Source organism: Plutella xylostella, chromosome 12, assembly GCF_932276165.1.
Source record: "Plutella xylostella chromosome 12, ilPluXylo3.1, whole genome shotgun sequence".
Lineage (NCBI taxonomy): Eukaryota > Metazoa > Arthropoda > Insecta > Lepidoptera > Plutellidae > Plutella > Plutella xylostella.
In genome coordinates this window covers 9641932-9656452 of record NC_063992.1, presented here as the reverse complement: position 1 = coordinate 9656452, position 14521 = coordinate 9641932, and the positions used below count along the sequence as shown (strand labels likewise).

General features: G+C 36.0%; 1 protein-coding gene across 1 annotated transcript; it reads left to right on the top strand.

Annotated features, from left to right (window-relative positions):
* The first annotated feature begins 1376 nt into the window (after positions 1 to 1376).
* On the top strand, positions 1377 to 9249 carry LOC125489284 (protein apnoia). Its single transcript, XM_048624701.1, has 3 exons — positions 1377 to 1550; positions 3809 to 3990; positions 9044 to 9249. The coding sequence occupies exons 1-3, from the start codon at positions 1457 to 1459 to the stop codon at positions 9206 to 9208; spliced, it is 441 nt and encodes a 146-aa protein (XP_048480658.1). The 5' UTR covers positions 1377 to 1456; the 3' UTR covers positions 9209 to 9249.
* Positions 9250 to 14521: the final 5272 nt, after the last annotated feature.

Below are 14521 nucleotides of genomic sequence, written 5' to 3'. Positions count from 1 at the left end.
CGGCTGATTAAAACGGAAATTGACATAATTATATTACCATTATCTATATTACTTACTAGACTTATCGTAAGGCCCTGTTCCTTGTACGAGTATAGATGTCATACCGAGTGGACAGGGCTCCAATACTGCATAATATTTAAAGCACTGATGTAAGTACCATTCGGTCGTTGAACACAATATTAATAAATAATAAACTTTGTAAATAATGTATACGTACCTGCCTTAATTAAATTCGAGCCCGAGCTTTCAGCCAATATATTGTTTGGCCAACGCTGAAATTCAGTTAATGCCTCCATTGGCTTATTAATTCAATCAAAGAATTCTAGTCATTCAGCGCAATGATGTTTATGTTGATCGTTGAAACGTGAATAGAACTATGGAGACTGAATGTTATGGTGAAATAAATTATATTTCAATGTATCATGTTTTGAAAATTGAAAATGCAGTCAGTCAGTAGTCGTACTATAATAAAGTTATATAATAAATAACCTTTCAAATATGTACATGAATATATTATACACTCACGACACAACTACTCACGAGCAACGAAAAGACACCATACCCCCCAGAGAATAGAATAGATAGAATAATATGCAACGACAGTGGTAGGTGGAACTTTTTCAATGCCCGTAAGTTTATTTTATTCAGTTTTTTTATTAGATAGGTAGGTACCTATATTATTACATTCGTTTATGTTTCAAATTATGAAGGTAAGTATTGTATATTTTCGCTAACCCGATAGCATGCTCATTATAAACCATTAGTTCTCGTGGAAAGGCCGGGGTGGCTACATTTGGTAGCGGGACTTTCGCCATAGCTCAGGAATAGATTTATGCACACCAGACTAGACTTTAATCAATAGAAAGGACAGTGTAGAAGCTTGCCAATACATAAGTCGGTATTGTAATGTAGTATAGAAATAGTATAGAAAGAGAATTTAAATTAAAGCAAAAACTGTGGTTTCGTAGGATAGACTATGGTAGTTTCCAAGGTATGAAAATCTAAACTCTATTTGAGCATGAAAGAATAGCAGACTCTATTTTTTGTCCTTTAATTACTCGTAACTTTGATTAACTTTACAGTTTCTCTCCAGAGCCTGACTTATTTTTCCCCAAGTATTTGTCAACCTCTGTTTTGGGTTTTCAATTATTGGCTTCAACTTGAGTGCGCTATGTGTGACACTTCCGCCACTGCAGTTGTTCACACTGTGCCGCCAGGGAGACACTGTCCAACATTAGTCCTTATACAGTGTCAATTAACCAGGGCATACGTTTCTACCTGCAGTCACGTTATCCTGACCACTTTCTTTTCGTCAATCGTTTGGTCTCACCGCCTATTGTCTTCCTCAGGACAGTTTATATCCAGGCTGTCACGCCACCAGCCCATCAGTCATATCCTGGCAGGCGACACGGTGGATCGTAATTAAAAAATAATAAATTCGATTTTTAATTTAAAAATGTGTAATTTGGTGTTTACAGTGCTGTATGTGGCCGCGTTTGTGGCGCTGGTGAAGTGTGGCAGTGTCGAGAGCAGGGATTTTGGAAGCGATGGTTCGTTGTTTTGGGATTTTCTGAAAAGCTCTTTCAACTTTGTTGCTCACGAGTGGGTAGGGATAGGGATCCTATGGACTTGCTCCTCGCTCATCCCATAATTGACTTCTTTCAACACGGTTGCTAATTATTGAAATGGGCTCTAGCTAATATTGTCATTCCTGTAATGTGTCGTAGTTTTATGAATAATTTTCCTACTCGATGATTCCAATGTTCAGTTCACAAATACAAATATGCCGTAGAGTCATAGGTCCGATATACAGAGGTCCCTGCGGCGCCCAAAACTCATTTTCATGAATTTCGAAATAGCTTCCGAAATAACAGCGTCCCTGGGCTTGATACCGAATAAAACAATAGTACATAAATAAGAGGGTAAAAATGGTTACAAGACAAGTAATAAATACATTATGGACAAGGCAAGAAGAGCCCGCTTCTTTCTATCGGAATAATTAGTTTTTGGGCCAGTAAATTGATTATTTATTTATGCTCGTAATATAATATGGTTAACGTTATTGTTTGGCCGAATGCAATTATTAATGTCACATACATATAATATCTAATGAACTACTTAATTAATTTTTCGCTTAATTACGCCATACTACTATGGTTGTTAATAAACGGCATTCAAATTAAAGCCATAAACATATATGACGGTCGAATGGCGTAGTGGTTAGTGGCCCTGACTGCTACGCCGAAGGTCCCGGGTTCGATTCCCGGCTGGGGCAGATATTTGTTCAAAGACAAATATTTGTACTCGGGTCTTGGGTGTTGATATTTATAATTAATATGTATCTATCTATGTATTTGTGTAGATATATCAGCTGTCCGATACCCATAACACAGGCTCTGCCTAGCTTGGGGTCGGATGGCCGTGTGTGAAGATGTCCCCACATATTATTATTATTATTATTATTTTTATTTTTTCTATTTATTGACCAAAAACTTGAATCATAAAAGTTGGAATAGAATAAATATACTTACAATTTTCTTATCATAAATTTCATCATCTAATATCATTCATTGCTGGGCTATTGGGCCCTTATATTACAATACAATACTTGATCATCCTCGCCGAGCCTCATCTAGCCACAACCATGCAAATTTAGGTAGGTATTTTATTTACTTAAAATAATTTATTTTATACAAATCCTGCCACAAATAAGGCCAGTAATTCGAAACATAAAACGGGATAGGAAGTCCTGCTAATTGGATATCAAATTCTATGTTCGATTTGAATGACAATTACGATCATTAACGAAGTAATGTAATTTTATATTATTAGAAACATTAGCGGGAATAATAATAGTGCGGATTTGTTATTTTACACAAGTATTTAGATAGTTACACTCACGGCAATGAAATAGTTCCACTCACAAAAAGCCGACACCAAACATTTTTTCAAACATTTCATTAAAAATTTGATTAATATTTTTTTTTTAGTTGGTAATATCCTGATTCTCTGTTAAATGTACTTCAATGATGCAGAAGGCGTCATAAAGCTAGCTTTTCCGTTTAGGAGTAATTCAGTGTTTTTCTCAGTGGAACCTTTTCATTGCCCGTGACTGTATTAACTTTAGTTGATTTAAATTTACTCCTGTTATGTGCTAAAACAAGTATTACACTTAGGGTGGCTTGCATAACAAAGTTAATCAAAATTAAATAGTTTTTCTCTTGCTCTGACACTATAATGTCAGAGCAAGAGGTCATAGATTTAATTTTGATTAACTTTGTTGTGCAAGCCACCCTTAATATAAAATAATATTATTCTTTTAAGTTAGACGGGGCGTTGCTAAAGTGGTTTTGTGACCAGCAAACGTGACTCTAGTGACTTTCAGGAGAATTTGCAACAGCACCCTCCAAGCTCTTGGGATTGTGTTTTAATTTTAACATACTTAGGTACTTTCCGGGATAAAAAGTAAGGTTAACAAACAAAAATCTTTCCTGTTTATAATATTATTAGACCGTACTTTATTAGTGAATAAATCCCACTAATAATATTATAGAAACGAAAATTTGTGAGTGAGTGTATGTTTGATACTTCTTCATGTCAAAATGGCTGAACCGATTTTAACGAAATTTGGTGTGGAGTTAGCTGACACCCTGGATCAACATATAGGCTAGGCTTTTTATCCCTGTATTCCCACGGGAAAACTTTTTAAGGCGAAGCGAAGCGCGCGGGAACTGCTTGTAATAAATAATTATATGTGTTCAAAATAAATGTACTTATTATCTTTCTTTCTTTCTTTCTAATGTTCCAGAGTCGAGCGTTGCCGTCGTCGGCCGTACGTTCGGGCACAACGCGCTCAAGCGGCTCTCCTTCATCTTCCTGCCGGTGATGTTCACTCTGGGGGTCATCTCCACGCTCCTCATGGCGCTGGCCGTCATCTCCGTGAAGAACCTGGCCATCGGGGTCATGCTGCTCATTGTGGCCGTCAGCCAGGTATGAACCACTTCTTCATAGCCCATATTACTACTACCCTCATCATCGGCCAATAATCATAGGCCTCTCCCAAGCGCCACAACACTTGGTCCTCGGCCTTCCTTATCAAGCCACTACCGCCTACCTGCCTAAGGACGTCGGTCCAGCGGGCATATTTGCATTAGGAATACGCACACTTGAGGATTATAACATCTACTGCCTCAGATGGCTGATCGCAATGATATTGGCCGCAGTGGGCCAAATTACGCGAAGAAGAAAACTCCTTACCTGTATTGTATTAGGCTTTTGGAGTTGCTATCATCATATATTATGATGTAGAGTGCTCTATCAAGTCAGTAACTGTGTTGAGACATTATTATTATTAAATTGATACGCTCTGGTTCTGTCCATCAAATTGGCATGAGACATTTTGTGAGTAGCTCTGATCTGCTCTGATGGATATTTGATTTGTCAGACAACAACGACATGCACTAGTAACACCACACGTTATCTGAACCGGATTTTCTAGTGACCAGTGGTGGATTTTAGTTCCGAAAGCCTCAGTTCACATCCCACCGATTCAACTTTTCTTGGAAAATATAGTTGTAAAGGTAGGAACGTTTTTTATGCTGTGAAACAAGACTGGCCATACATTTTTGAGATATTATGAAAATTAAGGTTTTGGGTCCGGTGGCCTCTTTTTAATGCAAAACTATTACCAAACTTAACTTTAATCAGGTGCGAGGATTTGTAATGTTATTGTTTTAATGGACTTCTTAATCAATTATCTAAGTGGAACTTTTTAGCTAACAATGCCTTATAAATTACTACTTATACATATGTATGTAAGTACTTAGGAGTTTTATTCTAGCACGATATTGATTTATGTTAACTTTACTCAACAGTTAAAAAAGAACGAAGTATGAAAATAATAAAAAATAGCACCGCTCACGGCGCTCAGAGTGAAATCGAAAGGAGCCATTACGGAAACTTTTTACATATTTCTACATCTACCATCTGTATTTAAATACATAGTATATCTTGCGTAGATTAAATACACGAACAAGATGGTATGCCACATACAATAACCAAAGCAAAAAAACTGTTCGCATTTCGTTTCCTGTACGTTTTGAAAACTATAAAAGTTTACGTTTTCTTCTGTCATCTGCAAACATTTCTGTCAAAAGTTACACGATAGTTTCCGCTAGAGGCGCCACTTTGTATGCGAGAAAACGTAAACTTGTATAGTTTCCGACAATCTAACAAACCTGTACTAGACCCTCTGTCAAACCGTTTTAAGTTCAACGTAATGACAACCATTGTACCTACCATCTACCAATAAATAAAGTCACAATTTTTCTAACCGAACTAATCCTAACTATATAATATTTTAAATGCGAAAGTAACTGTGTCTGTCTGTCTGTCTGTCTGTCTGTCTGTCTGTCTGTTACTCTTTCACGCCAAAACTACTGAACGGATTTGAATGAAATTTGGTATACATACGGTCTAGACCCTGGGACAGAACATAGGCTACTTTTTATCCCGGAATTCCCACGGGAAAACTTTTTAAGGCGAAGCGAAGCGCGCGGGAACAGCTAGTTCAAAATAAGAGCTCAGTGGTAGAAGTAGATTGTAATTAGTCGAGACGTTTCTTTTGCACTGACACTCCATCTAGTCCGTTTTAAAATAACGTGGATATCTTGTAACCAACCGAAGCACGCTCGCATCCGATACGATGTGGGGAATTAATTTAAATATTAATGTACCGCGAACAGGCGTGAAGCGTGTGGGACGCCCTCCAGCCCACACTTGCCGTACCGATACACAGACACTGTGGTTGGATGAGGAAGGTTGAGGATATAACATGGCGTTTAAACTACTTTAAACGCTCTCTGCAACATGATAGTATGTATATCCAGTAGAGGACCTAATACCTACATAATTATATTTTATGCTTAATACTGTGTAATAAACTACACATTATTATAACATACCTACATATAGCATGGTATATATAAGCCTGAAACTGAAACCAGAATTTGAAAATTCGCGAAAAAAAAATATCATTTTCCATAGAAACTTTGTTGGTCACGTGACTTTTTACTATAGAAAATTAATTTTTTTTTTCGCGAATTTCCAAATTCTGATTTCAGTTTCGGGCTTAGATATACCATGCTGCACATGTAGGTTTCGGCTTAGTATACCAATTTTGCAACACCCTGTATACTATCGAACTAACGAGTGAAATCAGAATATAAGACTTACCTAATCGGCGCTCCAAAACTTTGTTTTTCGCCATATAGAGTGACCCCCTGCTATGATGTCTTATCTATAGAGGGTATCTATTGTTAAGGAGGATCAGCACTGTTCAACAGGTTTCTATCAGATTTTAGTTCTCATAATTGATAGCGAGAAAATGATATTTATTATTGATATTGTATTATTGTATACTTCCATAATAGGCACTAGACCAGTCGGCTAAAATTCCCGCATGTTTGGATTCCATCAGTTACAGGCTACAGCGATTCCACATCGATATTCTGGATTCTTCGTATTCCTGATTCGTACAGTCGAGAACATGCGAATATGATTTATTTAGTAATTATGTTGCAGAACTAAGCAATGTAGATTTCGTATGGTACCTACTGGTAAACAGGTACTGAACAAGGATGAAATCGAAAGCAAGCCAATTACTTATATTCACATTGCTAATATTGTACTCGATTGTAGTACGAATTAAAACGAAATGTAAACTACAAAGCAAATCCAAAACTTATGTTGTATTTGGCATTTATTTTTAGTCAATAGCGCATTTTTATGAGAAATATCATCGTAGTTTCGTTGAATTATCTGTCTTGCTATTTTTTGCGTTCATTATAATATAAGTAATTATTATAAATAATTTATATGTAGAAAACGCACAATAATAAACACATTAAATCATTTATTCCGCAGCCGTAAATAAATAGCAGTTAAATAAAGCTATCATGGGTGCTAGTATGTTATCATCTTATCAATCAACACATGAGCAATGTATATATGGATAGTAAAATACATATAATATACCTCGTTACTTACATAATAATGCGATCAGCTATCACGCACATTTTGTTCTCTGTGGTTTCTTTAACGTTTTCGTGATGATTTTTTTTTACTTCTAACTTTCTAAAAGCTATTAACATTATTTACTTAAATGGAAACATCTGGAAATTTTTGTTTAATAGTTACTGGATTAACTGAAACAATTAATTTCTTATGATATTATTATTTTCTTGAAGATTGATGGGCCGTTCATTATAATAATTAAGTTTAGAAACAACGACGACCGAATGTAGAGCAGTTTGTAAAAATATTGACGTAAACCAAGAAGAGAACCCAACAAAAAGATGGTAAGTTTAACGCGGCTGTGTTTCTGTGTGTGTGAATCTGTTTGCAGTAGTAAACAACAGAATCAATTTTCTATTTGTTTTTTATTGGTCAGAGGTAACGTTACCCCATATGTTCTTAGCCATATTTTATCATAATCGACCCGTACTGAAGTCATGCAAATCTTTGTCAAGGATTTTTAACGGTGTTTAGGTAATGTATATTGTGAGTTTGTGAGTAAATTGAAAAAGTGTTATTGTGAGCTGAAAGCTTGAATCACATGACGCACTAAGTTATTATGCAGAAGCAATTTGTTGGAATTTTAAATTGCGATACTTATTGATGCGAGCCACTGTATTTGATTTACGCCTCAATTAATCTTTGGGAGATCAATTAATCGTTGATCTATATCTGTATTTCTATTGAATGTTTGGACAAATTGGTAAACTAGTGCATATTGCAAACATTTTCATCTAAAACCTAAACATACCTAATTTATATGTGGAATGTTCCGTGAAATACTGAACCAATGCTAATTGTGGTTTTCAGTGATGTTGACGAGCGCATTTGCTATCATAACATATCTAACTATTATTATTAATCCAACAGTTGGTTTAGAATGAGGTAGATTTGGATTTTAAAAGGGTAATTCGATATCCCGTTTCATAAGTTTCCTTTTTTGGGAACTTTCAAACATGCGATTTTCTTATTCTTCGTAGCATGTCAAAGACACACGATAGACTGGTGAAAACATTAGCCAGTCAGGCCTCGTAGCACGGGTCCATCATCGATGTCGATAAACTCGTTTAATTCTGGTTCCACCAATCATAGCGCCGTATTATACGCGATGTAGTGACGTTTATCTATTCGATAACGGACCCGTGGAGCGGGAACGGTCGTCTGTCGGATCAGTTGATACGCCTCGTGAAGGCTCTTTTCGTGCACAACCAAGGATTTATAAATAAATCATAACTCGAGAATACTTTTACACTTTCGGTTAGTAGTTCTAGGACATGTGTCAGAGAGTGCACCACCACTTAAGCTTACTTCGTATCAATGGCAGGAAGAGTTCCATTGGTAGTGTTGGTGCTCTGGTTCCGTGTGCAATCTTTCAGAGTGATTCCAAGTATACCTATATGGTTATGGAATAGCTCACTCTGTGACTTTCAGTTGGTGTGTAGAATCACTGCATACATACACGTTTTGTAGCCGGGCCGAATCTCATCTCTTAAATGACTCTACGCGAGAAACGGCACAAAGGTAGGGAGATATTCGCATCGCGCTCCTTTGACGTTTCTCGCTAAAGTAGAAGGTTGCCTGGAATAAATTGATAAGAATATAGAGATAAAGCCACCCGGTATATTATTCCAATTGTATAATTTTTTAATAAATACGTACTTAATAATATTTTAGTTTTTTAATCAATAAAGTAACATACTTAATACTAAATCTACAATAAGATTCCGGCTCAGATAGGTTTTTTATGCACGTAATTTCAAATTGTCAAGGAATTCACGTTCGTCTTTTTAACCGACTTCGAAAAAAGGAGGAGATCATCAATCGTCTACCTATATTATTATTTTTATGTACCTATGCCCACCAATATCTTTGCCAGTTACGGACCGATTTAGAAAATACTTTTTTGATGTATTCGATTCATGTTTCGACCAAATTGAAAGTTACAGTATTTTTTATCATTATTCCACAGGCAGTATCCAGGCTGTTCGCCGTAGCGCCGGCGCCAGCGCCCCTGGTGTTCCACCCCCGTGCCGAGTTCCTGCCAGCCCCAGCCGTGGCGGCGCCCTGGCCGGCCCCGGGCCCGCTGCTCTCCCCGTGGGGCAGGTCCGACAACGACGCCGTCATCACCGACTAAGGCCGAGTTTCACCATACTCTGTTACATTAAAACAAGGGATTAGATGACACTTAACTATATAACAGGGGTGTTAATGATCAAACAGACTAAGGTGAAACTAGGTCTAAAGCATGGTGATAGGTCGATGCGCTAGTCAATCAAATGCATTTATTCGTATAGTTTAGATTATTAAATTATTGAGTAGGGGAGACCGGGGACAAAAGTAACAGCGGGTCGAAAGTATCAAAGACTCTGTAGACTTCCCCAATAGCCGAAACGTCGCTCGCGACCGTTGGTTGACAGCTTGCACTGCCCCCCGCGCATGCTATCATTTTTCGCACCCGAGCCGCGGTGCAAGTTTGTGTTAGTGAGCATTTCGTGATTTTACACACCAAAAGTAAGTTTTTTGGTGTTTATTCATTTAGTGTTTACGTAGAATTAATATGCCAAGAATCATATGACTATTTGCTCATTGATTCATTATAAGATTGTCTCTAGCATCATATAAATTGTGTTCGAATAACACGTGCTGTTTTAAAGTTATGTCACCTGATATTTCAAAAATGGGGATGGGTACAAAAGTAACAGCTCGCGGCAGGACAAAAGTAACATGTTACTTTGGTAAGTTTGCCATATCACATTGTAAATTTTTATTTTTTGTTGTTTTGATTGGATATTTGTGCCATAATATTGTATATTATAGCACAAATAAAACAACTTCTTATCAGTTAGTCAGTTTAAATGATGGATCTCATTTAAAGTTTATCTTAAGAAGTTTTTTTTTAGTTTTGTCAATAAGTTATAAGTTTTTTTTAGTTTTGATAGTTTTTTAAGAAGTTTTCTTAACTAAATAATTTGATTGATTTTTTTGTTCTTTATTTTGAATCGTATTTATAACATTGGGCAGAATTTATGGGTTGTTACTTTCGACCCATGCCTTGTTACTTTCGCCCTGCCGATGGGGTCGAAAGTAACGATTTCCCTTTTTTTTTTGAGGCTTTAAAATTGCTAAAATTCGCGATGCATTAAGTAAAGTAATAATGGATATTTGTAGACTATATACGAAAGTTTTATGTGACTATATTTATTTTATCGTAAATGTTATTAATAACGAGAAATCAGACAGAAACTACAAACTGTTACTTTTGTCCCCGGTCTCCCCTACTTAGGTTAAGTTTTAAGTTTTTTTTTTGTATTTAATGGTAAGCTCGGTTGAAAAGGCTTCTTTATGATTTGATTGATTTACGTATTTACTCGTATGTAAATTATTTGTGACAGAATCATTCAGGTGCCTTTTTTGTGGACATTGTGTTTTACCACTGTGCAGCTTACCGCATAACAAAGCAAAAGATTTTATATATATGAAACTGTTGTATATTATGGAAAATAAAATTTGGGACATTATTTGCAAAACATTACATTTGTTTAAAGAAAACATTGAACATTTCCCCTAGGTAACAAGGCTTCCAGATTATGAACAAAGAGAATGTCAAAAAGCTATATTTATTCACTATGCACACAAAATAAAATTTAGTATTAAAAATTGAACTAAATTATGCATGAAAAATAAATATATTAAACACTGAGCACGTTGTGTGTCTGCGTGCCATCACATAGTTTATAACCCGTTTAACTTTCACGGCCAGTTAATTATTTTATTTTAAACTTTTACAGTTCCGTCAGTTACTTTTACTTATGTACACGCTTAAAATAGGCGTAATAACGCGTAAAGGCCATCTATTTATAAAGTATATTTTTATTGTCTATATGACTATAGGTAGAGGTACCGACAGGGTGGAAATTTATCATATTTTTTGTAATGGACTAAGTAGCGATTTTTTTTTGCTTTGAACGCCATCGTGTTTAGCAATAATTAATATAATTATGGCGTAGTTAGTAAAAAATATATACGACGACGAATAGAATCTGTCTCCCTGCGATTTCAGGATTTTTCTCGCTGAACAAGCCAAACATTTTATTTATTTTGAATTTTACGTCACAATCTTGTTGAGCAACCAAAAGCAAACTTGTTCCTATAGAATGATACTAAAGAGGTAGGTACGTACTACAACTGGTTCTGTAAAGCAGTCCAAAAATGCAAAAGAACTGGACTTTCTTTTCAATATAGGATGTTAGGTAATATTAATAAAATTACATTATCTAATACAATATGAACTGCCTATTTATGATGATGAGATAGAAAAAAATCATAGTAGGTACCTTGGTACCTATATTCTTTACCTATTTTGTGGTTGATTTTCTATAAAAGAAATAAGTCAATTTAAGAAATGTATAGTCATAACAATTTAATCCTTCAGTAGGCACTTAAGACAGGATTGAGTTACTTATTTTGGAGATTGGTTTACTCGAAGAATGAATAATTCACTAACTAAATGACAATAAAGTGAATTAAATAATAATATGCCCAACAAGCTCAAATAAATTTGATTCAACTTTTAAGTATCTACAATTCTACAGTCAACAAAAAATATAAGTGCATAATTTTATTATTATTGCATATTATGTTTACGGTGACACTTTAATTTGAAACGTCAATGTTGGTGGAGATGTAAAATACGTTTACAATAATAATTTTAAAAAGCTTGTATATGTGTCGCAGGCATCTGGTTGAATCTTCTTTTTGATTGAACCGCTAGCTCGTTCATTGGATGGCGCTACTCAATTGTATGACTAGGCCGAACGTTGATTGTACAAGCGTCACAAAACGTCCAACTAGTTAGCTGACTTAAAATCAGTCAGGTGGTGAATAAAACAAATATGGCGTCTAACAGCAAACAGCTGATACAAAAAGCACCTATATTGTTAGTTTTTTGCAAATAAATTAGCTTGAAACTGCGTTATTTGTGTTAAAATAGTGTGACCACATGGATTATCTATTATTACGCCGCGGGCGGATAGTTTCAAAAAAATTGTGACAGAACTGGATAATTATGAACAACAATATGAAGGTACTTTTATTGTTATTGTTTACACCCTAACCAGACATTACAAAGTTGCTATACTATATACCATTCAACGACTTCGCTGAATGACGTTCAGTCAAGACGTCGAACGTTACAAACGTTACAATCAACGACTTGACGAGTTGTCCTTTAGTCATACAACTGAATAGCGCCATCCAATGAACGGGCTAGTGGTTCAATCAAAAAAGGAGATTAAGCCAGATGCCTGCGACATATGTACCGTGTCCTCCTGTGCCCTCCCCCTTATTTTAACACCTTAGGGGCCGTGCATTAATCACGTGAGGTCGTTTTTCTCACCACCCCTCCCCTCCCCCCTTGGATCACATGTATCTTTTTGGAAGTCTATGTAAAGGCTATTTTTGACTAGAAAAATTAAATCGTTCAAATTTTTTAGCCGTTCAAAATTTTACACGTGACGTGACAAAATTTTACATTTTACACGTAATTAGTACACGTGATGTCTAACGAGACCCCTCCCTCCCCTCTCTTCATGTTTCGTGAGATTTTCGGTGCCCCCTCACCCCCCCCTTTGAGCCTCACGTGATTAATAGACGGCCCCTTTTTGTCAATAAAGATTGAATTTGAATTTGAATTACCTAGTATGAAGATAAATTTAAGCAATAATAATACAACATATCTCTTTTGCTGACTGTACAGCGATGCTCAAGACAGACAGAATCGGTTTACATAAATGATTACGAATCGTGACAAATTCAAATCTTGTGCAAATAAATCGGATCCGATTATAGATTACTAAGACGATTACGCCAGTGTTAGTACCTAACTACCTAAGTACAAATTATTACTATCTGTAATGCTCATATTTTTTATGAACCTCAATGTTTTTTTGAGTTTTGACAAGAAAAAAAATATGAAGCTACTAAAGACCGTACAGTAAATCCATAAATTAAAATGTACGAGTATTATATAAAACTGCCAAATACCGCTCTGAATACCCTTTAAAACTTTTTTTATGGCTACAGTTTTCAGTAAACTACACTCTAGTTTACTGAAAACTAGCTATACCCCGCTTAGCTTGAGCAACGCACACAATAGTGTTTATAAGATGGGGTTCAATTACTCTCAGCGTAAACAACAGGCTATATTAAATTGCCGCGAGCTTCTCTTCGCTTTAAGCTGCGTACAGACCGGCCAAACGAACGCCAACGAACGGGTTTCGTTGATCTTCGTTGCTGCAGTCTGCCCTGTATTATGTATGATAAATATTCGTTGGGCGTTCGTTGGACCGGTCTGTACGCAGCTTTAAACGCTTTCCTCGTAAGTACTTGGTAATACATACGAATGGATTGGATATAGATAGCGCATAAATGTGCAAAATGGAACGAACATGAACACAACACAGCATTATCCTATAGGTATAGTATACTGGGGCGAATCGGATTAGTGTAACGCTTAGATTAACGATATACAAACTAGATATAGTATCAAAAACAAAGCTAAAAACTCTCCGCATTTTTGTTTACTGATAGGTCGCTTCAAGTTCAACCTAATGACAACCATTGTACCAAGGAATAGTTACAATATAACCCCCTTATTCAAAAAAAAAGTTACTGGACGCTTTAGTTATTGAACCGTTTTGTCACTCTCTGTCAAAGAACAATTTGTTAATGTTAAAGAACAATTTGTTCCGTCCAGTAACTTATGAATAAGGGGGTAAATCTATTAATTGAGATAATTTAAAATAAGAGCTCAGTGGTTGATGTGGAGTGATATTTGACGAGACATTTCTTTTGCACTGTTTTTCTGTAGACGAGACATTACTAGCTGTTCCCGCGCGCTTCGCTTCGCCTTAAAAAGTTTTCCCATGGGAATTCCGGGATAAAAAGTAGCCTATGTTCTTTTCCATGGTCTAGACCGTATGTATACCAAATTTCATTCAAATCCGTTCAGTAGTTTTGGCGTGAAAGAGTAACAGACAGACAGACAGACAGACAGACACAGTTACTTTCGCATTTATAATATTAGTTAGGAAGTTAGGATTGCGTCTGCAGCTATACATTACAGTATAATATAGGTACATATAATTGAGGCAGTAAAATCCTAAGTACTCAGTTGGAAGCACTAACTATAAATTATGACATTATAGTAGGACGGGATTCAAATTTAATGGCAGATATTTAAATGTTTAACTACCACATGTAAGGCTTAGGCGGTTATGGGAATGGTGAAAATACGTAGGTAAAACCAATTTAAGTAATTTAAGCCCATTCTAACTTTACGCCAAATTAGGGTTAGAATGTTTTTATCACTTTACTAATACGTTACATTCCCTAACTTAATCGGCTATCTATACTGTTACTATTGTAAAGTATCCGTATATTGATGTAT

What these genes read in the sequence shown, in the direction of transcription:
- LOC125489284 (XM_048624701.1), top strand. Translation starts at nt 1,457, where the DNA reads ATGTGTAATTTGGTGTTTACAGTGCTGTATGTGGCCGCGTTTGTGGCG. An exon ending in CAGGGATTTTGGAAGCGATG is followed by an intron (nt 1,551 to 3,808) that starts GTTCGTTGTTTT and finishes CTAATGTTCCAG; the next exon opens with AGTCGAGCGTTGCCGTCGTC. An exon ending in TCATTGTGGCCGTCAGCCAG is followed by an intron (nt 3,991 to 9,043) that starts GTATGAACCACT and finishes ATTATTCCACAG; the next exon opens with GCAGTATCCAGGCTGTTCGC.